The sequence below is a fragment of the Microcebus murinus genome, chromosome 16 (assembly GCF_040939455.1).
Source record: "Microcebus murinus isolate Inina chromosome 16, M.murinus_Inina_mat1.0, whole genome shotgun sequence".
NCBI classification, from domain to species: domain Eukaryota; kingdom Metazoa; phylum Chordata; class Mammalia; order Primates; family Cheirogaleidae; genus Microcebus; species Microcebus murinus.
Genome location: NC_134119.1, coordinates 40,443,539 through 40,467,081, shown reverse-complemented (window position 1 = coordinate 40,467,081; position 23,543 = coordinate 40,443,539). Strand labels below are relative to the sequence as shown.

The following is a 23,543-nucleotide window of genomic DNA, read 5'->3' as shown; positions in this document are numbered from 1 at the left end:
CTGTGTTCAGTGCAGGGCCTCCATGGCCTGGTGCGCCTGCAGCACAGCCACTGCCTCTTCCACCTGGGGGACGCAAGTGGGAGGGACTTAGTATAGCGGCCCAGCAGGTCCCAGAAGAGCCTGGACAACCCCCCCAACCCCCCGCCTCAGCATGCTGGGTCCCAGGATCCTCCGTCATCCACGGCACCTCTGCAGAGCCCTCCCGCTGGCGAGATGCCACGCCCCGCAGTCACCTCGGAGACAGGTTCACTGCTGGACGGCTGGAAAAACCTTGACCCTCTACTGAGGCAGAACGCACCTCCTTGCACCAGAACCTTGCCTCCGGGGCCACACAGAATTAGCTGGAAGCAGCGAAGCCTCAGTGAGGGCCCTCTCCCACGCCAGGATGCAAAGGCCGTCATGTACCAGCAAGAAGGCAAACTTTATCTGGCCAAACGGCTGCCCAGGAGCTCGCCTGGGACACCCTGTCCTTAGCTCTCCTCCCGCCCAGGCTCTGGCCTACCTTGGCATGGAGGGACTCTGGGGACTCCAGCATGAGCAACAGCTCCGAGTTGTCAATCTCCAGCAGCATGCCCGTGATCTTGCCGGCCAGCTGCGCGTGGACGTCATGGATAAGGTGGTAGAGGCGCTCCCCTGTGGAGAACACCCTCCAATGGCCAATGCACACGCCCGGCTCATACCCCAGCGTCCCAGGCGTGGAGCAGGGAGGGCAAACGGGTTCTTGTCCCGGAACTGTGTGCTGAACCTTACTGGCAGCCGCTTTCCCCCACCGCAAGGTTGGCTCAGCAAATCCCACCGCGGGAGACAATTTCAGAATCGAGTTTGACATTCTGTGTGCAGCGCTGTGCAGGGTGGGTTCTGACACAAAGCTGGCTGCTGTTTAAAGACTACTCACGTTCATTTTGCAAGAAATAGCGTGAAGTAGTCTACACGATGACATTCTAGACAGGATATGATGATGCTCAACGTGAGACTTTGGGGGTCAAGGTGAGGAGAAAAATGCTTAGGATGAATTCACTTTCCACCATCAGATATCCCTAGTGACAGGGCCCAGGGTGGTGGTCGGCAATGGGTGGGGGCCCCAGCCAGGCTAGGGTGCCTTAAGGCGGGAGGTGGAAGGGGTCTTCCCTGAGGAAAGTGAAGATGGGTGCAGGGAACTGCTAACAAAGCCTTCTACCGTCATTAAGCTCCTTTAAAATGTCTCTGGGATGTGGTAAAGTGGCGAAACCCTAAGTGAGCTGAGGAAACAATGGGGTGGTGGCAATGGGGGCCTTCAGCAAAGGGTCTAGAGATCTTGGTGGCCATGAAGAACCTGCCAACCAGGAACAAGCTTGATCATATAAAAATTAGTGGTAATTCTTTCAGCAGGTGCCTGTCCCAGACACTCGGAGGGAGATGAATTGCACGAGGAACCCCGAGTCTAGTGGGGAGCAACATGGGCTCACCCACTGTGCTCGCTCGCATCCCCGCCTCCCTGCAGCGGGCACCGGGGCTCGTTCAGGAGGGTTGTGAGGAACGGCAACCCCCACTTTCCGGCCATTTCCCCACAGAAGCCCGAGACCCTACCCACAGTCCTCCTAGCCCTGATCTCCCCATGTCTGGGTGTCGCCCACTCTAAGTCAGAGTCACAGGACAGCAGAGCGGGAACAAACGTTGGGACCATCCAGTCTGACCAGCGTTTTAAAGCAAGAGCACAGGGACCTGGAGAGTAAGGGGCAGCCCGAGCAGGGCCAGCCAGCAGGCTGGCCAGCGACAAAGCTGGACCTCGCCCTCTCGTCTGTCCTCCAGGCAGGGCGTTTCCCAGCGTGGGAGCCAGCTCCCGGCCCCCTTCTTCTTGCCCCGGGGCAGGAGCAGCAGCCACTCACCAATCATCTGCTTTTGCTCGTTCGGGGACGCCGCAGCCAGCATGGACGCGGTCAGGGGCTCCTGTCCGGGGACGTGCACCGCGGGCTCCTGGACCTGCACAGTGCCAGGGACGGGGGGCAAGGCCGTGAAACACTTACCCTGTCAGGCGAACGCGAGGCCGGCAGGGCTCTGGAAGAGGCGAGCAGGGGCAAGGTCTGGATGACCAGGTGGCAGAGGGACCCTAACAAGGGCACGGAGGGTTAGGAGACAGTATGATGCTCTAACGTGGAAGTTTTCTGTGGCGCCGTGGACCTGTTAAGGCCCATGACGGCCGTCGCCAAATGAAAGCCATGCGTTATACAAATCACGTGGCGCCAAACAAAGAACTGTCATCAGGTAGCTCTACCCACCGACACATCCTCAGCACTCTCTGACCCTTTCACATCTTGGTAACCTTAAAAGTGTTTTGCTGTTTAAAGACTATTCTTTGTTCATTTTCCAAGGAATAGATCAAAGTAGACACATTTAAACATTCCGGACCGGATGTGATAATCATGAATTTCAGACTTTTTTGGGGGCAGGGAGATAAATACACAGCCTTTCATTTAATTATAGTATTTTCAGTTAGGTTATGAGGATTAATCTTATCCCTTCAGTGCTCTACATATTTTTAGAATACCTTTTCTTTTTTTTTTTTTTTTTTTTTTTTTTTGAGACAGAGTCTCGCTTGTTGCCCAGGCTAGAGTGAGTGCCGTGGCGTCAGCCTAGCTCACAGCAACCTCAAACTCCTGGCTCAAGCAATCCTGCTGCCTCAGCCTCCCAAGTAGCTGGGACTACAGGCATGCGCCACCATGCCCGGCTAATTTTATATATATATTAGTTGGCCAATTAATTTATTTCTATTTATAGTAGAGACGGGGTCTCGCTCTTGCTCAGGCTGGTTTCGAACTCCTGACCTCGAGCAATCCGCCCGCCTCAGCCTCCCAGAGTGCTAGGATTACAGGCGTGAGCCACCGCGCCCGGCGAGAATACCTTTTCTTGTTGCTTAACACAAATACTATTGAAATCCAAATTAATCTTGGTAATAACTCGAGCAAAGTGAATTGTAATTAATAAACAAACGTGACCCTGGCCTTATTTCCCCTTCTGTCAGTCAGTAAGGGTGATCTCTTATTGGTTACACATATGAATAAATGAAACTTTATGAGCCAAGAAAATAAAGCAAACCCAGGCCCAACACTGTAGCCAAGGTTCTGAGCCGGACCTTCTGGAGCCCAGACTTCGCTCAGCCTTACCCGAGGGGCGTTGTGTGTTGCCGAAGAACATTTGTATGTTGGGGGAGGCCGGCCTGGCGTAAAGCATCCTGCCCCACTGGGTCCTGTGGTCTGGGTACCAATATTGGCTAGGAAAAAAAAAAAAAAAAAAAAAAAAGGAAGGTTCATATAGCTACAATCAAAAAACAAAACAGAAAATAACAAACGTTAGCAAGAATGCAAAGAAGCTGGGGCCCATGCCTATAGTCCTAGCACTTTGGGAGGCCAAGGTGGGAGGATCCCTCAAGGCCAGGAGTTTGAGGCCAGCCTAAGCAACATAGCGAGACCTCATCTCTACAAATAAAATTAGCCAGGCACGGTAGTATGTGACTATAGTCCCAACTACTTGCGAGGCTGGGACAAGAGGATAAATTGAGTCCCGGAGTTTGAAGTTGCAGTGAGCTATGATGCCACTTGCACTCTAACCCGGGCAACAGAGTGAGACCCTGTCTCAAAAACATAAAAAGAAAAGAAATTGGGGGTGGACGCGGTGGCTCACGCCTGTAATCCTAGCACTCTGGGAGGCCGAGGCGGGCGGATTGCTCCAGGTCAGAAGTTCAAAACCAGCCTGAGCAAGAGCGAGACCCCATCTCTACTATAAATAGAAAGAAATTAATTGGCCAACTAATATATATAGAAAAAAATTAGCTGGACATGGTGGCGCATGCCTGTAGTCCCAGCTACTCAGGAGGCTGAGGCAGGAGGATTGCTTGAGCACAGGAGATTGAGGTTGCTGTGAGCTAGGCTGATGCCACGGCACTCACTCTAGCCTGGGCAACAAAGCAAGACTCTCAGAAAAAAAAAAAAGAAATTGGGACAGTTGTGCACTGTTGGTAGAAATGTAAAATGGTGCAGCCCCTATGGAAAACAGTGTAGGGGTTCCTCAAAAAATTAAACAGAATTACCATACCATCCAGCAAGTCTACTTCTGGGTATATACTCAAAAGGATTGAAAGCAGGGTCTCAAAATGGTATTTGTACACAAAATTTTATAGCAGCATTATTCAAAATATCCAACAGGTGGAAGCAACCAAGGTGTCCACCAACAGATGAATGAACGGATAAACAAAATGTAGTCATACAGTGGAATATTATTTAGCTTTAAAAAGGAAGGAGATTTGGACACATGCTATCACATAGATGTATTTTGAGGACATGCTAAGTGAAATGTAGCCAGTCACAAAAGGGCAGATACTATATGATTCCACTTATATGAGGTACTAGAAGGGTCAAATTCACAGAGACAGAAAGCAGACTGGCGGCTGCCTGGGGCTGGGGGAGGGAAAGTGAAGAGTTAGGGTTTAACAGCTAGAGAATTTCAGTTTTGCAAAATGCATAGAGTTCCAGAGATGAACGGTGGTGATGGTTGCACAACAGTGTAAATGCACTTAACACCACTGACCTAGACACTTAAAAATGGTTAAGGGGGTCAATTTTATGTTATATGTATTTTACCGCAATTAAAAAAAAAAAAAGAAAGAAAAGAAGCAGGAGTGTCAGGGCCTGGCAGCAACCTAAGGCCAGGGATTGAGTGTGGCTCGTTCATGCAGAATCCCCTGAGCGTGGGCCAGCACCTGAGAACATTTGCTGAATGAAGGAACAGATGTACTTGCCTTATAGCCAAAATCTACATACACCCTCGGGCACAGCCACTGCAGTATCTTGCCCTGAGATTCAGGTTCAGTGCTAAGCCCAGTGTGTGTGTGTGAGATCCCATTAATCCTCACAAGCAAATGGGGGTATTCTTTTTATCCCTCTTTTAAAGATTAGGCCATCAGATACAGTAGTCAGCAAGGGCCACAGAGGAGTTGGTCCCAGGAACTGGAGGCCAAGCTAACTACCACGCCACATCTGGTCTCTTAAAATCAGCCTTGCTCACCAAGCGGGCATATGGCAAGGTCGCCATGGAGGCTGTCCCGACTCCCTTGCAGCGCCAACCCCAGCACCAAGCCCTAACCCACCCACCCCCACTCCCCTGGGCCCTGCCCACACTCACCCACTCTTTGGGTGTGGGGTACTGGGCGTGGCACCTGGGTGGAGGCCTGCCTGACACTGCCGATGTGGGCCAGGGGACGCCGAGGGATGCCTGGTGTCCGGACCATCGAGGTGGCGGGAGGGTAGGCAGCTTGTGATGCTGATACCATGGAGAGACAAAGGTTGAGCGGGCAGAAGTGGGGGATGATCAGAGAGGCACATTGTGCCCTGGAGATTCCAGGGCCAGCAAGAGCATGGGGAGGGGAATCAGAAAATTCACAGCAGAAAGATGAGTGAATTCACCTAGACCCAGACCTCTGGGGCGGGGGTGTGGAAATCCGCAATCACAAAGCCAACTCGTGTCTACCCAAGGAGCCCCAGGATGCATAAGCACCATGATCATACACCTTCATACCCCAAGACAGTTTCAAGTGAGTGTGAACTTCACTCTTACAGAGCAGGGCCACTCCTCAACAATATAGCCAGAGGAATTTAATTTTCTCAGCTTTGCAAGACTTCTCAGAGCCCCAAATCAGAGAAATCTCTGGAGACACTTACATTGGCTACATTGCGTGTCTTTCCCAGGCTTGCCTCTGTGCTTGGTGCTTTATGACACATCTCGATCCCCTTGCTCAGAAGGGGAAACTGAGGCCAAGAGGTGACGTTACCCCTGGCAAGTGGCAGAGCCAGGCCCGACCCCTACATTATCACTGCCTAATGGGGCCCACACCCACAGGCTAGGCGGAGGGTAGAAGGGACTGGGTCACTCACATGAAGGTCTAGGTGGCTGGGCCGTCCACCTGGGGGCAGGCTGTGGGGGTGGCGCAGGGCTGGAGCCATAGTACGCAGCCTGCGCTGGAGGCTACATGGAAGAAGAGGACCTGGAATGAAGGGCTTTGCAGCAGGATAGGTGAGAAGCTACACCTCCTCAATGACACTGTTGCAAGAACGCCACTGTCCCCTGTAGGGGACTGGTTAGTAAAGATCCCCAAAGCTGGAACGAAAGCTCCTTCCTCCCATCTCAGGATGTCTACTGGCCCCAAGATCTCAGATTTCAATCTCTCCTCCTCATCAGAGTTAGCCCCTGGATGAAAAAAGTGACATCTTACTCCAACTTGTGGCTGCTTAAGCAACTGCTAAAAGGAGAAAATGTTCCCTTCCTGGTGGCCTTCTCTGGCTTACATCTTTCTATTCCCTCTAAGTCCCATGAGGTCTTTTCCTAGCCATGCTCCTCAGGACACTAACGTCCAGGGCAGATGTTGACAGGCATCGGATTAAAAAATGACCATCGAAGTCAGGGAAATGCTATATACTCTATGCCATAATAGATATGGGCATATTAGGGTACAATAATGTATACAGTAAAGAAATTGAGGGGTTTTTTGTTGAATGCAACATTTCCCAAACTTATTTGACCATCAAAAGTCTTTTTCAGCACAGTATTCACGAAACTCTCGGACTGGGAGATGCTGTTTGACAGCAACACTACAGCCCTCTTCTGCAGATGGGGAAACTAAGAGCTCAGCAGTGAACCGGCCTGCCCGGTGAGTTGCCCAGCGAGTCACCTAGCGAGTCGCCCAGTGAGTTGCCCAGCGAGTGGCCCAGCGAGCGGGGAACCTCCATTTGCCTTGTAAAGCTCTAGTCTTCCTGCTCTACCTGCGGTCAGCGAGCGAATGTGCGGGGAGCTGGGGGCAGGCCGTCACCTGGGGCACGGCGGGCAGGAAGTAGGTGGTGGGCTGCTGGAAGGAGGACCCCAAGAAGGGGCTGCCCAGGGCCCGCATGGTGGACAGGCGCTGCATGTACTGGTTGGTCAAGATGGCCTTCCGCTCCTCCTTGCGCTGGGCCAGCGCCACGTATAGTGGCTTGGTGCCCACGATGCGCCCGTTCATCTCTGTCACAGCCTTTGTCGCCTCTTCTGGAGAGGAAAAACACACAAAGCCAAACCCCCTGCTGTGGCCACCCTCTGTCATCACCTAAAAGCAAGACAAAAAAAAAAAAAAGCTGCTGGGGGTGGGGAAGGAAGACTCCTGAAGCTGGGCTCCCCTCCCCCATGGGGCCCCGGCCCAGCGCTGAGAGCAGGCCCGGGGGAAGCCTGTGACGGAGGGATGGCCCGCCACCCGTGTTTACTGAGGCCTGCTGCGGGCCAGATACTCGGCGTGCCTCCACACCGCACACGCACAGCCTCCTGAGACCAGCCGGACCGCGACCCCCACTTTATAGGCGAGTAAGGGAGATTCGAGAGAGTGACTTGCCCATGGTCACCCAGCCAGGGGCTCATACTGTCATGGAGGTAGAGGTCTTAAAAAGGGCAATGGAATGTTTTATGGGTTGTCTCTTTAACCCCTTCCATTCCCCCTTTTTGGGAATTAAAACGTGCATTCCTTCCCGAGGCCAGGAATCAAAGGAGCAGAAAAATGTTCTTTGCTGTTTGTTTTCTAGTATCTTAAACCACAGGGGATGGTTCAACAGAACTGTCTAAGGGTCATAAGATCATGGGAGATAAGGTCAACCGAATCCACCAATTATAGCTAAACAACAATAGCCCGAAGCCAGGACATATGACACCAGTCACAGTCACGGAGACCTGAGCCCTACTGTGGAAAACCCTCCTTTTAAAATGCTCTGTTTTTCTGCTTAGAGACAGGATGGTGGTCTCTGAGACGCTAGTCTACCACCTTCCTCATTCGCAGGCAAATTAATAAACTTCTTTCCTTTTCCTCAAACCACTTGTCCTCATTTTTTGTTCTCACAGATTCAGCCTCAGGGACAAGTACTGAACTTTTGGTGACAATACATCAGCCAGGACTCAACCCAACAAGTGTTCTGGTAAACCTCTGCTTCCTCTGCAAGGTACCCAGCCAAGTTCTTCAGGTGTTTGGGGAAGAGGTTCTTAGCCTCTTTACTAAAATAACCTTTTTTTACTTTGGAATAACTTCAGATTTACAAAAAAGTTACAAAAACAGTACAGAGAGTTGCTAGATATCTTTCATCCAACTTCTCTTAATGTTAACACAGTACATTTGTCAAAACTACAACATTAACACTGGTGCAATGCTGTTTATTATAGTATTAGCTCCTATTGACTACAGTGCTATTAACTGAACTGCAGACTTCATTGGGATTTCAGTTTTTTCCACTAATATTCTTTTTCTTCTCCAGGACCCAATCCACATTGCATTTAGGGTTGTTAACCTTTTTTAGGGTCAAGACACTGGCCTGGCTTACTCACTCTGAAGGACTAGAGCTATCTTTAAAACCTGCCCTGTTAGAGCTCATACTGTAAATCAGTGATTTTGTGACCGCATCCTGCTAGTTTAGGAGGGAGGTCTTAACCTGATAGTCCATGGATGCCTCTCAGGGAGGTCATGAATATAGTTCAGGGGGTCTGTGAACTTGGAAGGGGAATAAGTGACATCTTTTTTTTTTTTTTTTTTTTTTTTTTTTTGAGACAGAGTCTCGCTTTGTTGCCCAGGCTAGAGTGAGTGCTGTGGCGTCAGCCTAGCTCACAGCAACCTCAAACTCCTGGCTCAAGCAATCCTCCTGCCTCAGCCTCCCAAGTAGCTGGGACTACAGGCATTCGCCACCATGCCCGGCTAATTTTTTGTATATATTAGTTGGCCAATTAATTTCTTTCTATTTATAGTAGAGACAGGGTCTCGCTCTTGCTCAGGTTGGTTTCGAACTCCTGACCTTGAGCAATCCGCCCGCCTCGGCCTCCCAGAGAGCTAGGATTACAGGCGTGAGCCACCGCGCCCGGCCGTGACATCTTTATTTTCAAATTAGCACGTCTTCCTATTATGAATATGGGCAAAAAAAAAAAAAAATCATAGTAGTAGTAGTTGTACCTGTGACTTTATCATGAAAAAGATATCAAATATTGTCATATTACCTTATTACTAATCTCAAAAATATTTATGCTAATTGCTATTTTGCTAGATCTTAAGGTTTACTATGTTAATAAAGAAGCACATACGGCTTTAGTATTCTGATCACTATATTTCAATATAATTGCTTTTATAATCCCATGAATTTTATTTTATGCATTTAAAAATATTCTTAGAAGGGGTTCATGGGCTTTACTAGATAGCCAAAGGAGTCCTAACACAGAATCATTGTTAAGAACTTTTTTTTTTTTTTTGGAGACAGTGTCTCACTCTGTTGCCTGGGCTAGAGAGGCTCACAGCAACCTCCATATCCTGGGCTCAAGGGATCCTCCTGGCTCAGCCTCCCGAGTTGCTGGGACTACAGGCACACACCACCACGCTTGGCTAATTTTCTCTGTTTTTAGTAGAAACAGAGTCTGGCTCTTGCTCAGGCTGGTCTCTAACTCCTGACCTCAAGTGATCCTCCTGCCTCGGCCTCCCAGAGTGCTAGGATTACAGGTGTAAGCCACTGCACCCAGCCTGTTGGGAACTTCTGTTAGTAGGTAGTTAATAATAAAATTAGTAAAGCTAACATTTATGCAGAGCTTACTATGAACTTGGTAGTGGTGTATTTATATACATTAGCTCATTTAATTTTCATAATCACTATTTTATATAAAACAGAAAATATGTAAATTTTATGGATAAAAAATATTTTAAAATCCCCATTTTATAAACTGGCCTATTAAACAGCCTCTCTAATTGTTCTCAGGACATCTCTAGAGGTGGCTAATGTCACTCCTATTTTACAGGAAGATAAACACTTGCCTCAGGCTCTGCGCTATGTAATGGTAGGACTGGGATGTACATCTGGGTCTGATGAACTTTAAAATCCCAGCTTTCAACCATATTGCCATACAAGTGTGTATGCATGTTCTGGGCAAAAGGCCCGCAGGTTTTTATAGTGTTTAATCAAATTTACTGATGCCTAATATACATGTCTCACAGCTTTCTGTCACATTTTTCAAAAAGACCTAAACCCAAAAAGCCTTAGAACATTTATTTCCCACCCTGCCCCAAACACCAGGTTCCCTGAAGGATACTTAAAATTGGACTCAACAGGCAAAAGAATTCCTAGACCACTTCCTCAGAGCCCAATCATCTTGTCACCCACAAGGGTCCCCAGCCCCATACGGAATGAACAAACATTGAGTCATCTCAAAATCAACTGGGATCTTATAAAAACAAAAGGTCCAAGCCCTACCCCTAGAGATCTACTTTCAACGCCTGCCCCAGGCATCTACTTAAGAACTGGCCAGGGGAGTCAAAGGAGAAGCCAAGGCCTAGGACCACCCAGGGCGCCCAATACCCCCATCCTATGGATGAGGCTCAGGAGTTAAGACACCTGCTCAAGGTCACAGAGCTACTGAGTAGATGGGCCAATTGTCACATCTCAGGTGCCTAACAGGGCTGGGCACACAGTAGGTGCTCAATAAATGGAGAACAATGAATGAAGAGTGATACAGCCCAACCCTCTCGTTTTCTAGATGGGAAATCTGAGGCCCAGAAGGGCAGACAACAATAGTCAATGGAGACCTGGATTTCTGGAATCTGGCATACCGTGGGCACTCAATAAATGCTTGTAGACTGAACCAAGATTACAGTGAACCCCAACAAGTCTAGCTGTGTGACTGGGACTGTATTTCTAGCCTCTCCCTTCCAGGCCAGGCAAGGCTGCAGGTGGACCGCAAGCTCCTATGGGGTCGGAGGCCCCAAAGGGGCAGCTCAGCACAAACTCCCAGGAAGCCGTGCAGTAAGAAGATGGTGGGTGCAGAGGGTGGTGAGAGGGAAGGCTGTTCCTCTGGAGATGTCCCCAGCCCTCACCTTCGCACTGGTAATCACTCCATAGGGAGAGAACTCTTTCCTCAGTTTCTCATCATCGATGGAGTCATCCAGGTTCTTCACGTACAGGTTCACGCCCTGGAAGGAAGGGACACTGCTAGATGTGGCCCTCCTGCCAAGCCCCTGAGGAGAGCAGGGGGACCGAGTGGCACTGGGAGTCCTGCTAGCCCAGCCTTCCGCTCCCATTTCCCACAGCACCTGTGTACCCCAGTCACTTGCCCGCCCATCACCAGGCAGCCACAGCCCCCACCATCCCTAAGTCCCCCGCCGTCCTCATACACCTGCCCTGGTCCCAGCCTCTCCCCTTTTCATAGAGGGGACCCTGAGGCACAGGGCCAGCCCCAAGATAGCTTTCCAGACTGCCGGCATGGAGCAGCAGGAGGCAGAGCTCCTCGCGGGCTGGGCCCCGGGCCAGACCCCAAGTACAGGTGACAGCTGCCCCGCACGCCTACCAGCTGAGGAACCCCAGACACAGCACCCATGCTGGTGCCAGGCGCCACTCTAAGCTCTTTCACACATTTTAATTTTGAATCCTCACCACAACCCTGCAAGGAGGAAATGTTTATGCCCGCTTTACAGATGACAAAACAGAAGCAAGGACAGGACAGGACCCATGCAGTCTCACTTCAGTCTGTGCTCCTCACTCTTGAATGACAGCTGTCTCCGCTGACTTCCTCCTTCCAGACCTCCCAAGCACAGAGGCGTGTGAACCACAGTGGAATGGAGACCACGCAGTTACACAGTGTAACATCCGCCTCTCACAGATTAGATTACGTGATGAGTACTTTGTGCTGGAAGTCTATAAACCCCTGAAAACGTACATGCACAACTGGGGGCGGGGTGTGCAACGAGGTTCTCAACCTCAGCACCAGTGACACTTGGTACCCAGTAGGTCTTTGCTGTGGGGTTGTCCTGTGCACTGTAGGGTGTTGGCAGCACCCCTGGCCTCCACCCAGCAGATGCCAGTGGCACCCTGTCACCCAAGTACGACCACCGAAAATCCCAGATGGTGCCAAATTTCCCCCTGGGGACAAAACTGCCCCTCATTAAGAACCCTGTGTGTGTGTGTGTGTGTGTGAGACTCTGTATATTTATACCCTTCTGCAGAAGGAATCTATAACTTTTTAATTTAAAATTTTAACATTATTTTAATTTTTCTTTATTTAATGTTTTTAATTGTTTTTCTATCCCATTAGTGATTAGGTTTCAACATAGGATCTAGAACTTTTACTAAAAGTTTTAGAGGTGTTCATTTCCCAGAGAGGTTCAGATTGTACTAATCTATGATATATATTTTAATTAACTGTATTAACTTAATTTTAATGGCTGCACGACATTCCAACTCTTTTTTTTTTTTTTTTTTGAGACAGAGTCTCACTTTTGTTGCCCAGGCTAGAGTGAGTGCCGTGGCGTCAGCCTAGCTCACAGCAACCTCAAACTCCTGGGCTCAAGCGATCCTCCTGCCTCAGCCTCCCAAGTAGCTGGGACTACAGGCATGTGCCACCATGCCCGGCTAATTTTTTCTATATATATTAGTTGGCCAATTAATTTCTTTCTATTTATAGTAGAGACGGGGTCTCGCTCTTGCTCAGGCTGGTTTCGAACTCCTGACCTCGAGCAATCCGCCCGCCTCGGCCTCCCAGAGAGCTAGGATTACAGGCGTGAGCCACCGCGCCCGGCCACCTAACTTTTGAATGTAACATATTTGGCCTAATTATTTCAGCCAGGCATAAGACTTCCTCTAGGGGCATTTGGCAATACTTAGGGCACTTCGGTTGTCCAGGACTGGAGGAGGAAGCTGGCATTGAGCAGGCAGGGGTTAGAGATGCTGACTGATCCCATGTGAAGGATTATGCCAACCAAAAGGTCACAGCACCCCAACTAACCCCCTGTGGCTGGGCCGGTGGGGTGTGTCCAGTCTCTCCACTGTTATGAATCAGGCCGTGGAGACCATCCCACGCTCATCTGATCCCTACCCTGAGCCATGTACTCAGAAGTAGGGTCACTAGAGAATGGACTCACATTCGGGGACCCCTTCCCCACACACAGTCGCTCTCAGCCACTGCCACCAGGAGGCCTGACCTCACCTGGTAACGTTTCAGCCGGTCCTGCTTCATCTGCTCGAACCTGCGCTTCAGCTCCTTCTGCCGCTCCACCCGCTTCTGGGCCCGGCCCACGTACAGCAGCTGCCCGCTCACCTCCTTCCCGTTCATGTGCACCACAGCCTGTGGGACAAGGAGGGACAGCTGCCTGGTAACCACCTGGCCGTGGCCCTGGCCCTCACCCTGGCCTAGAGAAGCCACCTGGAAACCAGGCCATCCATGCCAACTGAGAGTAATTAGCACCAGGATACAGGCCATTTAAAGTACATCCACTTTTTAAAAATATGAAAATATATAGAAAAACAACTTAGTCGGGCATGGTGCCACATGCCTGTAGTCCCAGCTACTCAGGAGGCTGAGGCAGGAGGATCCCTTGAGCCCAAAAGTACAAGGTTACAGTGAGCTATCATGACACCACTGCATGCTAGCCTGGGTAATAGAGTGAGACCCTGTCTCAAAAAATAAATAAAATAGTGGCTGTATGTCATTTGGGAGGGCTTTAATTCATTCTTTTAGAAACATTCGTGTCTTAACCCGTTGATTTTTTTTTCTTCAGTTAACTGGCCTAAGCCTGCTAGATCCTAAGTGGCACTGCATAAAATCCTGCATCTTCTGCAGGATGTGCAACTTCTCTCTGCAATCCATTTACACTGGACTGACCTTTCATTGACTAATTTGCAAAAATCATCAGAAGTCAGACTCAAGTATATATATTGACTCAATGGTTAGGATCAGACACTGGTGTTAGGAGAAATGTTGGAAGGGGAATTGATTTTTCTTTTCTTCTTTTTTCTTTTTTTTTTGAGACAGAGTCTCACTTTGTTGCCCAGGCTAGAGTGAGTGCCGTGGCGTCAGCCTAGCTCACAGCAACCTCAAACTCCTGGGCTCAAGCGATCCTCCTGCCTCAGCCTCCCAAGTAGCTGGGACTACAGGCATGTGCCACCATGCCTGGCTAATTTTTTCTATATATTTTTAGTTGGCCAATTAATTTCTTTCTATTTACAGTAGAGACAGGGTCTCACTCTTGCTCAGGCTGGTTTCGAACTCCTGACCTCGAGCGATCCACCCGCCTCGGCCTCCCAGAGTGCTAGGATTACAGGTGTGAGCCACCGGGCCCAGCCAGGAACTGATTTTTCAAGTGGTCAGTTCCCTAACAAATATCTTTACATAAAATGACGACTTTTGCTTCCCAGCTAAATATTCAGTTGTGTGGACTTCAGGTCTTAGAAGCAACCAAAGAAGGACGAAGCCTTTGGCCTTGGCACGGCAGGCAGGAAGGGCCCAGCCTCCTGCCCAGGCTGGGGAGAGCCCGCAGCTGATCTCCCTTCGTCCCGGTCCTGGCTCGGTGCCCCCTCCCCGGAACAGAGCTGAGGGGAGGCTCCTACCTTCTGGGCTTCCTCATGCTTCTCAAAGTTGACAAAGCCAAAGCCGCGGGAGTGGCCACCGTTGTCCCTCATCACCTTCACACTCAGCGTCTTTCCTGGGGAGGACCAACCTCGCTCAAAGCTGAGCTGGGGAAACCCCAAGATGTCCCCTCCCTTGCCACCAGTCCTCAGGGAGCCCCAGCAGAGTCCCCCCTCCTGCCAGACCTGGAGGAGTAGAGGAGAAACAGTGACCCCCTCCTCCCTTGGGAACACGCCCACCAAACTGGGAGAAGAGCTCCTGCAGGCCGTGCTCATCCACATCCGCTTTGAGGTTCTTCACATAGATGTTCGTGAACTCCATGGCCCGGGCCCCCAGCTCTACCTCCCGCTCCCGTCGGGACTTGAAGTCGCCAACAAAACTGTGGACACAACAGGGTGGGCAGCTGTAGCCATTAGCCACCCCCGTTCCCAACCCAGGCCCAGTTGCTGCCCTTCTCCAAGGCCTCCACGTGCCATCAGGAGGCTGGGCGGGCAGCACTCCTTAGGGTATACCCAAGGCCCAGCCACCTCCAACAGCCAGGATGCGACGTCCCAGAGCTTGTCCCCAGCATGAGGCTAAACCTTCTTTCTTGTGACAAATGAACTACTATATACTAGGCAGGAGAGAGTACAGGAGATAAGAGCATGAACTTGACAGTCAGACAGATAAGGGATTGGACCCTTGCTCTGCAACTGCCTAGCTGTGTGACCCTGGGTAAGTTATTTAACCTCTCTGAGCCTCAGTGTTCATTCCTGTAAAACTGGGGATCAAATCCATGTCACCGGGCTTTGCTTATTTATTTAACGTGTACAGGGTGTACTGGAGAAGCAGGGGAAAGCAAATTAGACACGGTCAATGCCAGTGCCACCACGGGGGGAGGTGGGGAATGGGGTGAAACCACTTAAATACAACATTAATTTTAAAAGCTGTAATTTCCAAGTTCAGCTAAACACATCTAGGAAAATATCCTAGATGAAGAAAACAAAAACAAGCATAAAAAATTCTGGTGGTATCTATAGCACATTTAGCACTAACAAGTGGCAGCAGGCAGCAAAAACTGAAGAAGACTGAGTGGCGAAGGTAAACTTGAATAAATTATAGCCAAACATAGGCATCTTTCTGAGAACTGGGAAAGCCCACCAGATTAGCCGGGCAGGTGGGCAGGCCCCTCCCCTCAGAAACCCTGAACACAAATGACTCAGTGCCTCTCCCAGCTCAAAGCCACCTTCACTCCCAAGCCCTGACCACGGGGCTGGGCAGAATCAAAATGTGGGGAGGGGAACAGCCGGTGGCAGATTCTCTCTGGCATCCATATCTCAGTGTTCCCATCTGTGAAGTGGGGGTGATATCAAGCTTAACTGTAGGAAGAGGGCAGGCTAAGCATACGCCTACTTTTCTTTCCACCCCCAAATCTCATGAAACACCATAAGAGGTTTAAGAAATAAAATCCACAGCCATACCGAGAAGGCTGGAAGACAGATGAAATCACTGAGTTGATGAATGACATGGCCATTAAGCTGTTCCCTCCAGAATTTCAAAATCACCACTCTCTTTACTACTCAGAACAAGTCTCTACGCATATCCTCAGCTCCATTTTTATGTGCGGGAAGAGAGTCCTTGAGAAATCAAGCAACTTGTCTGAGGTCACAGCTTTGAGGAAGACTGGCTGCTGCGCCAGGCCTCTGTCCCCACGGCCTGGGCCCCGCGCGGGGCCAGCACTCACACTTTGCGGTCGTTCAGCAGCATCCCGTTCATGGTGCTGATGGCGTTCTGTGCGGCTTCTTGGGTCTCAAAATGAACAAAGCCGAAGCCCCGGGAGCCATGCTCGTCACACGCCACCTGGGCCACGGGGAGAGAGGACAGGGAAAGCATGGACAGAGGGCTCAGGAAGAAAAGCATGGCAAGGTGACGATGACCAGCACCTGCATGCTTGCTGTGTGGACAGTCCTACACCACACACTGGCCCCACGTTACAGATGGGAAACTAAAGCTCAGAGAGAGCCACCCACTTGCCTAAGACAACAGACTAAGCAGGAAGAATGTCCTCAGATGAACATAGGTTTCATCTAAACCACAGGTCAGCTTTTAATTGTCTCCTTAAGGTGATGGGCAAAAGGATGAGATTCAACCCCCTACACTTGCATCCTTGTTTCTAATAGCAAAGTAGAAGCCACCTGAGTGTCCATCAAGGGGAAACCAGTTAAAAAGATTACAATACGTTCATACTGGCCTACCGTACGTGCACAGTTGAAGAGAATGTGGTATAGGACATGGCTGATAGCTATCTGCCGGTTACATTGTTAAGTGAATTAAAAAGTCCTTTTGGGTTAAAGTGAGCATGCATACATTGAAAGCTTTGAAACAGACACACCCAAAACTGTTAATAAGGATTATTTCTGGGGACCAGGGCTGGAAGACAGAGAGCCTTGTTTTGCACTTTCTTCCCGTCCACATTGTTTAAACTTTACCAATTCATGTATTATTTCAACAATAGACTTGTTTCAATTTTTAAAAAGATGCGCAAACATCCTGTTCCCATTCCATAACCCTCCCAACTCAAGTTAGTACAGAGGGACAGAGTTTAAGAACAGGGAAAGGGCCCGGTGCGGTGGCTCACTCCTGTAATCCTAGCACTCTGGGAGGCCACGGCAGGGGGATTGCTCAAGGTCAGGAGTTCAAAACCAGCCTGAGCAAGAGCGAGACCCCGTCTCTACTATAAATAGAAAGAAATTAATTGGCCAACTAATATATATAGAAAAAACGAGCCGGGCGTGGTGGTGCATGCCTGTAGTTCCAGCTACTCGGGAGGCTGAGACAGAAGGATCGCTTGAGCCCAGGAGTTTGAGGTTGCTGTGAGCTAGGCTGACGTCACGGCACTCACTCTAGCCTGGGCAACAAAGTGAGACTCTGTCTCAAAACAAAACAAAACAAAAAAAAAAACAGGGAAAAACCTTCTAGTTCACATAGTTCCCATCCCTCTTGTTGAGCGTGCAGAAAGACCCCTGACCCCGTTTCAAGGGCACCGTGGCCCCATTCCTCCCTGCAGCCACGGCCTCAGCTCAGCTACATGGCATTTTCTGCATAGGTGACCACCCCACCTCCCATCCCAGCTGTGCACTGACCACTGGGATGCTCTTTCTAAAATGTAATTCTGACCATGTCCCTTTACTCTCTAGTAGCTTCCATCCACAGAACTATATATCAACTTGGCATTTGAGGCTCTCCAGTGGGCCCTGCACAGGTACTGCTTCCAAATCCATGCCTCACCTGCACCCTTCTACCTCTCCAGCCCCAGACAGGGTCCTTCCACTGTCAGCCCAAGCCCTAGCTCTTCCATTCAGACCTAATCATGTTGACTGGGCCAAGCACCTGCTAAGAGCATTGCACACTTACCTTGTTACATTTGCCATGAGAACTCTTCCAAGCAATTCTTAACCTCTGAGTCCCAGGGGAGAAAATGTCAATAAGTGACTTGTCCAAGGTCAGCCAGCAGAAGCAATTTCTTAATTATTATAGTTATCACTTAGATGCTTAATGTGTTAGGTCCCTTTGAAGGACTACACAAGTGTGGAAAAAACCTAACACATAGAAAGTACTTGATCAATCTGCCACTACTTTTGTAGGAACTTACCACACAATTAAGAATCTCTGTCTTCTCTTGATTCTCAAAGATAGGGAGCAGCCCTGTCTCTCTGCCACAGAGAATTATTAGCACATTACTGCACTTCTTAAGTCTGCTCCTCTGAGCCACAGAGATAGCCCCTTATTCACGGGGAGGTTGTGAGTCCTATTTAAGAACTTAAGGATTGTGCCTGGCATAAAAGTAGCCCTCAATAAAAGTTCTAACATAGTGGTCACCAAAATTCCCCCTGTGCTCTCCAGACAGGGCATACACCCCAAAGGATAGAGGGTAACCATCCTCATAAAATCTAGAAACAGCTCTTCGTGTTTGCGGCCATCGCCGGAGTGGCAGCGGCCAAAATGAAGTTCAATCCCTTTGTGACTTCCGACCGAAGCAAGAACCGGAAAAGGCATTTCAATGCACCTTCCCATGTTCGCAGGAAGATTATGTCTTCCCCTCTTTCCAAAGAGCTGAGACAGAAATACAATGTTCGATCCATGCCCATCCGAAAGGATGATGAAGTTCAGGTGGTTTGGGGACACTATAAGGGTCAGCAAATTGGTAAAGTAGCCCAGGTTTACAGGAAGAAATATGTTGTCTATATTGAACAGGTGCAGCGGGAAAAGGCCAATGGCACAACTGTCCACGTGGGCATTCACCCCAGCAAGGTGGTTATTACTAGGCTTACACTGGACAAAGACCGCAAAAAGATCCTTGAGCGGAAAGAAAAACTCGCCAAGTAGGAAAGGAAAAGGGCAAGTACAAGGAAGAAACACTTGAGAAGATGCAAGAATAAAATAGTCTTATGTACAACCTTCATTAAAAACTGCTAAAAAGAAAAAAAAAATCTAGAGGCAGAACATCCAGGTTTAAGACCTCTGGTCAAAGCACAGACCTACTACTGGATGGCCTTAGACCCTCAACATCCTCAAAGTCAAAGAAATAATCAGAGCCCTTTTCAAATGATGATACTCAAATATTTATGAAGCACCTAATATGTGTCACATCTTATTCTAAGTACTGAGATACAACAGCAACTAAGAACAGGATCGCTACTCTCTCGTGGAACTTATATTCTAGTATAAGAGAAATCTTAGAAATAAGACGTGGTCCATGGATTGCTGTGGTGGCCCCAAGGTATGGTCTTCCTTGAGCCATGCCCTTCATCCTATCATTTCTACTGGCCTCTCATTCTGAATGTGGGCAGGCCTGTGACTCGCTTCGGCCAATCCAATGCAGTGTTAGTGACAGTGTTCCAGTTCTGAGTTTAGGTCTCAAGAGGCATGGGGAGCTTCCTCTCTGTCTTCTGGGACCCGGCCTTTGCCATGAGAAGGGCCTAGGTGAGTCTGCCGGAGGATGAAAAACCACAGGGAGGAAAGCCAAGATGTTCCATCTGACAGCCAGCCGCTCCCTCCCATGCCCAGCGAGAGCTCCCATCCAGCTTTGGGCGGGCGTAAGAGGGAGCCCAGCCAAGACCAGAAGAAATGTCCAGCTGATCTCAGCCCAAATTGCCAACTGCAGCATTGTGAGCTAACCACGTGGTTGTTGTTGATAGCCACTAAGTTTGGGGTGGCCACAGAGCAAGAGCTGACCCACACAACACATAGCCTCTGAGAGATAGTTCATGGAAGATCAGACTGAAAGAACAGCTACCATTCAAGTGCTTGCTATGCCTGCAGCTTTACTGAAAGGCCCTTATAAACTGTAAAGTGAGGTGTTACTTGGCATCCCTCTACGAGACAGGCAGTTGACACTGATTCCCCCAAAGAGGCACACCCACCTTGCAAGAGAGGATGTTCCCAAAGGTGGAGAAGGTGTCATATAAAGCCTTGCTGTCGATGGAGTCCTCCAGGTTCTTGATGAAGATGTTGCCCACACCTGACTTGCGAAGTCCCGGGTCTCGCTGGGACCACATCATGCGGATGGGCTGGCCTTTGAGCATCTCAAAGTTCATCGTGTCCAGTGCCCGCTCCGCTGGACAGGAGGAGGAGAGGAAGGAGCAAGTTAAGGGGATTTTTTTTTACCCTAAGGTGCTTAATTAGGAGGAGGGGGCGGGCGGGAAAGGAAGTCATTGTCTGAGTCCCACCTGAGATAAAAGCCTGAAGGCTCAGGAGGCAGGAGGTGAGAGAATGAGTGTGCACGGTGCTCCGCCCACCTTCTAGCTGTGATCTCATTCAACTCCTCACTGTAGCCATACGAGCATGGATTCCCATGCCCATTTTACAGATGCGAAAATTGAGACTCGGGTGAAAAGTCAGTAGCCGAGGCAAATTTATTCTAGCCCCGAAAGCACACTGAGTAGATAAGAATGTCCCTACAACCAGGGATGACAGCAGTTTGAGGAAATTTAAGCTCAGAGGTGCTGAAGAGCAGAGTTGAGATTCAATCCCAAGCAGTCTGGCTGTGGGGGAAGTGAACATCACCTCTCTGAGCCTGTTCCTTTCCTATAAAGTGGGGATGATGATAATGTTGCCTATTTTTCCACACCTAACACAGAGAGATATACCACCTACCTCTGGGTTGTCAGACAGATTGAAAGCTAAATGAGGCATGCAAGGGACCTCGTTTGTACTTTGTGCCTGACACAAAACAGGTGTTCAGTAAACAGTTGTGCTGAAAACGGCAGCCTATGCCCATCCTTCTGCAACCCCTATGGCCTATTCCCTCCCGGGTAATGTGCACCCCTGCTTTAGGGACTCTGCTAGTCTCAAAGGCACGGAGGGGCTGCGGGGAACACACGGAGCAAGTTTCAGGAAGCCTGGGTTCTCCATCGGGTCCTCCCATAAACACCCAGGGGCAAAGCCCTTCTCTCTGCAGCTTAGTTTTCCCATCATGAAGTGGGGCAAAAAGATCAGGTCCTGCTTCACTCGCAGGGCTGGAAGATGGGAAGAGGCAGGAGGTGGGGCAAGGGGAAGGCACCCTGGAATCCAGCTCAGTCACCTATGGGGAAAGGGCTCTGCAGAAAAACCTGTCCCCTAGCAAACCCCCAGCCCAGGGAACCTCCCCATCCACCCAGGAGACCTGGAGTAAGGGTGCCCTCTTTGGACTTGGCTGGGGCAGGCCTTTTTGGTTAGGTTTCTGGAGTCTTATACCAGAAGCTTACAGCTACTATTGTTTTTCTTAGGTGATCACTTAAAGGCACCTACAGTGTACCACATAGAACAGGAGTACTTCCTAGTCATCAGTTCTCCATTCTTTATGTTACTGGGGAATAAGTCTTAGCCCCAGCAAAACCTGCTGTTCTAATCTTTAAGTCTCTCCACTCTCAACAGAAGTGCAGACATACTCAGCTGACTAGCTCTAATCAATCCTATCAGCTGTGAGAAAATGAGGGCGGCCACTTTTCAGGGCACAGAGGTGGAGGCACCAGGTGTGGGTCTCATGTCACCCTGCCCAGGGAGACCCAGGCCCAGCTCTCTTGGCTTCTCACCAGGTGCTTCGAATCTCTTATCCTCACAAACACTCTATAAGGCAGGCAAGACGCCCATTTTCCAGACAGGCATCTGAAGCTCAGAATGGTTGCATAACTCGCCCAAACACAGCTGCTATGTTTCTATCCCAGGCCTGCCCGACCCGAAAGCCCGAAAGCCCTTCGCTGTTTTCACTCGGCCTTAATCTCTCTCCTCTGTGAAGTGGAGCAATACCAGCAAGCTGCACAGCAATGGCCAATTCCCATCCCAGAGACCGGCCCCTGCCAACGCCCTGAATCTTTGGGCCTCAGTTTCCCTGGCTGTGAAATGTTAGATGAAAGCGCGGGCGGCCTTGTCCCGGGTGCTGTCCCGCTTGTCTCTCTGCTTGCTGTCAGTCTGTCCGTCGTCGGTCGTCCCGTCCAGCTCCCGCTCCCCCGGGGCTCACCGTCGGCGGGCTGCTGGAAGTTGATGTAGGCGTACCCCAGCGAGCGCCGGGTGGCCACGTCGCGGCACACGCGGATGGACAGGATGGGGCCTGCAGGCGAGAACTTCTCATAGAGCATGGCCTCGGTCACGTCGGGGTGCAGATCGCCCACGTAGAGCGAGGCGAGGGGGTAGCCCGAGCTGCTGGCGTTCATGGTGGGCAAGGGGCTGGGGACTGCTGGGGGAAACGAGGGGCCGGGTCACCGAGCTGCCCGCGCTCACCCAGGCGGGAGCCTCGGAAGCTGCGGGCGCACAGGACAGCTCCGGGGCTCTCGCTCCCCAGCGTCGGTCGGCCCCTTCCCTTTACCGCGCACGCGGCCCAGCGCGCCAATTGTGGGCGCGCTCGGGGGCCCCGCCCCGGGACCCTTCCTGAGCCTACACCCCACCTGGGCCCAAAGTGATCTAGAAGCCACAGGTGGGGGCATCTCTGACCCCGCCCTGAGAGGCGGAGAAAAGCCCTTGATTTGGCCTAGAGTAGGGCTGCAGAGAAGTGGGTGGAGCTGAGAACTCCCAGCAGTGGGACCGCAAATTGGGTTCTAATTCCAGAGTAGGTCATTGCCTTTCTGGACTCATTTACTCTTTCGGTAAAATGGAAACGACTACCTCTCAGCAAGGATTAAAAGAGACCTTGCTTTTTGTGCATTTCACATACAAATGGGAGAACTCCGAACCGGACGCCCTGTTTCAAAGTTTGTGTTGAGATTTTTTTCCGAAAAACCCTGATCCAGTCCAACTCTTCTGCACGAAGATGGAAATGGATTTGTGACTTGGGACAGAGGGCTCCATGAGAATTCAAGACCACTGAAGTCTTCCTTGACACTGGCTCTTACAAATTGTCAAGACCTGTCAATTGACTAAGCTATTCCACCAGAAAGGTTCATGGAGTTCCTTGTGACCCAGCCTATATGGGAGCAGTAGGGACCTAAGAGCAGCACAGACCCAGGTGACCCCAAACTGAGCATCAAGACTGTCAATTTGAGCTTGCAGCCTCAATCTATCTGTGGCATAGGGTCATTAAAAACCCAAAACCAAAAAACCTAATCCACTGTGGATCAATACTACACTCTGCCTTTCGTAGGGACTCTCGTGGTTTCCCTGGTGCAAGAAGCAGGTGGGCTACCACCGGCTGGACATGGCTTTGACAGGTGGAACAGCTCCCAAACCAGGCAGGAGCTGGTCTGAACGTCCAGCCACACAGCAAGGAAGCACCAACCAACTATAATTTGGGGTTCAAAAAAGACCCTTATCCTCACTTTTTTTCCTCTCCTTATGGTAGTGTTTCAGAAGTAGTTTTCAGAAGAGGGTAAATCCCATGACCAAACATTGCTGCAGGCTGTCAGAAAGTGTTAGGGCGGATGACAGAGATCACTATAACCATCACTGGCTTGGTTATATCTCAAGGTTAAAAAGTGAGGGAGGCTTGAATACAAGGTAAAATAACTGTCCACACCAAATCTTAGAAGCCACAAGAGACGATCTAACACCTGGATGGTTTGTTGCAGAAGGTGTACAGGCATCAAGTGATGGATGGAACGTAGCTATCTAATTAATGATAATGTCTTCCCCTTCCCGCACCTTGACCTCTGTTTGTAAAGGATGAAATAAAGTTGTTTGCCTATTGTTAA

The 23,543-nt window shown here is 50.0% G+C and overlaps 1 protein-coding gene and 1 pseudogene across 1 annotated transcript; one reads left to right on the top strand and one right to left on the bottom strand.

Annotated features, from left to right (window-relative positions):
- Nucleotides 1-23,519, bottom strand: PABPC1L (poly(A) binding protein cytoplasmic 1 like). Its single transcript, XM_076011149.1, has 14 exons — nucleotides 21,881-23,519; nucleotides 19,806-19,999; nucleotides 16,127-16,242; nucleotides 14,643-14,782; nucleotides 14,385-14,479; nucleotides 12,985-13,122; nucleotides 10,880-10,975; nucleotides 6,836-7,105; nucleotides 5,904-5,994; nucleotides 5,155-5,283; nucleotides 3,141-3,247; nucleotides 1,866-1,959; nucleotides 503-633; nucleotides 1-63 (listed from the first exon to the last, which is right to left on the bottom strand). The coding sequence occupies exons 1-14, from the start codon at nucleotides 22,071-22,073 to the stop codon at nucleotides 7-9; spliced, it is 1,851 nt and encodes a 616-aa protein (XP_075867264.1). The 5' UTR covers nucleotides 22,074-23,519; the 3' UTR covers nucleotides 1-6.
- Nucleotides 18,336-18,872, top strand: LOC105879981 (ribosomal protein uL24-like pseudogene; annotated as a pseudogene).
- Nucleotides 23,520-23,543: the final 24 nt, after the last annotated feature.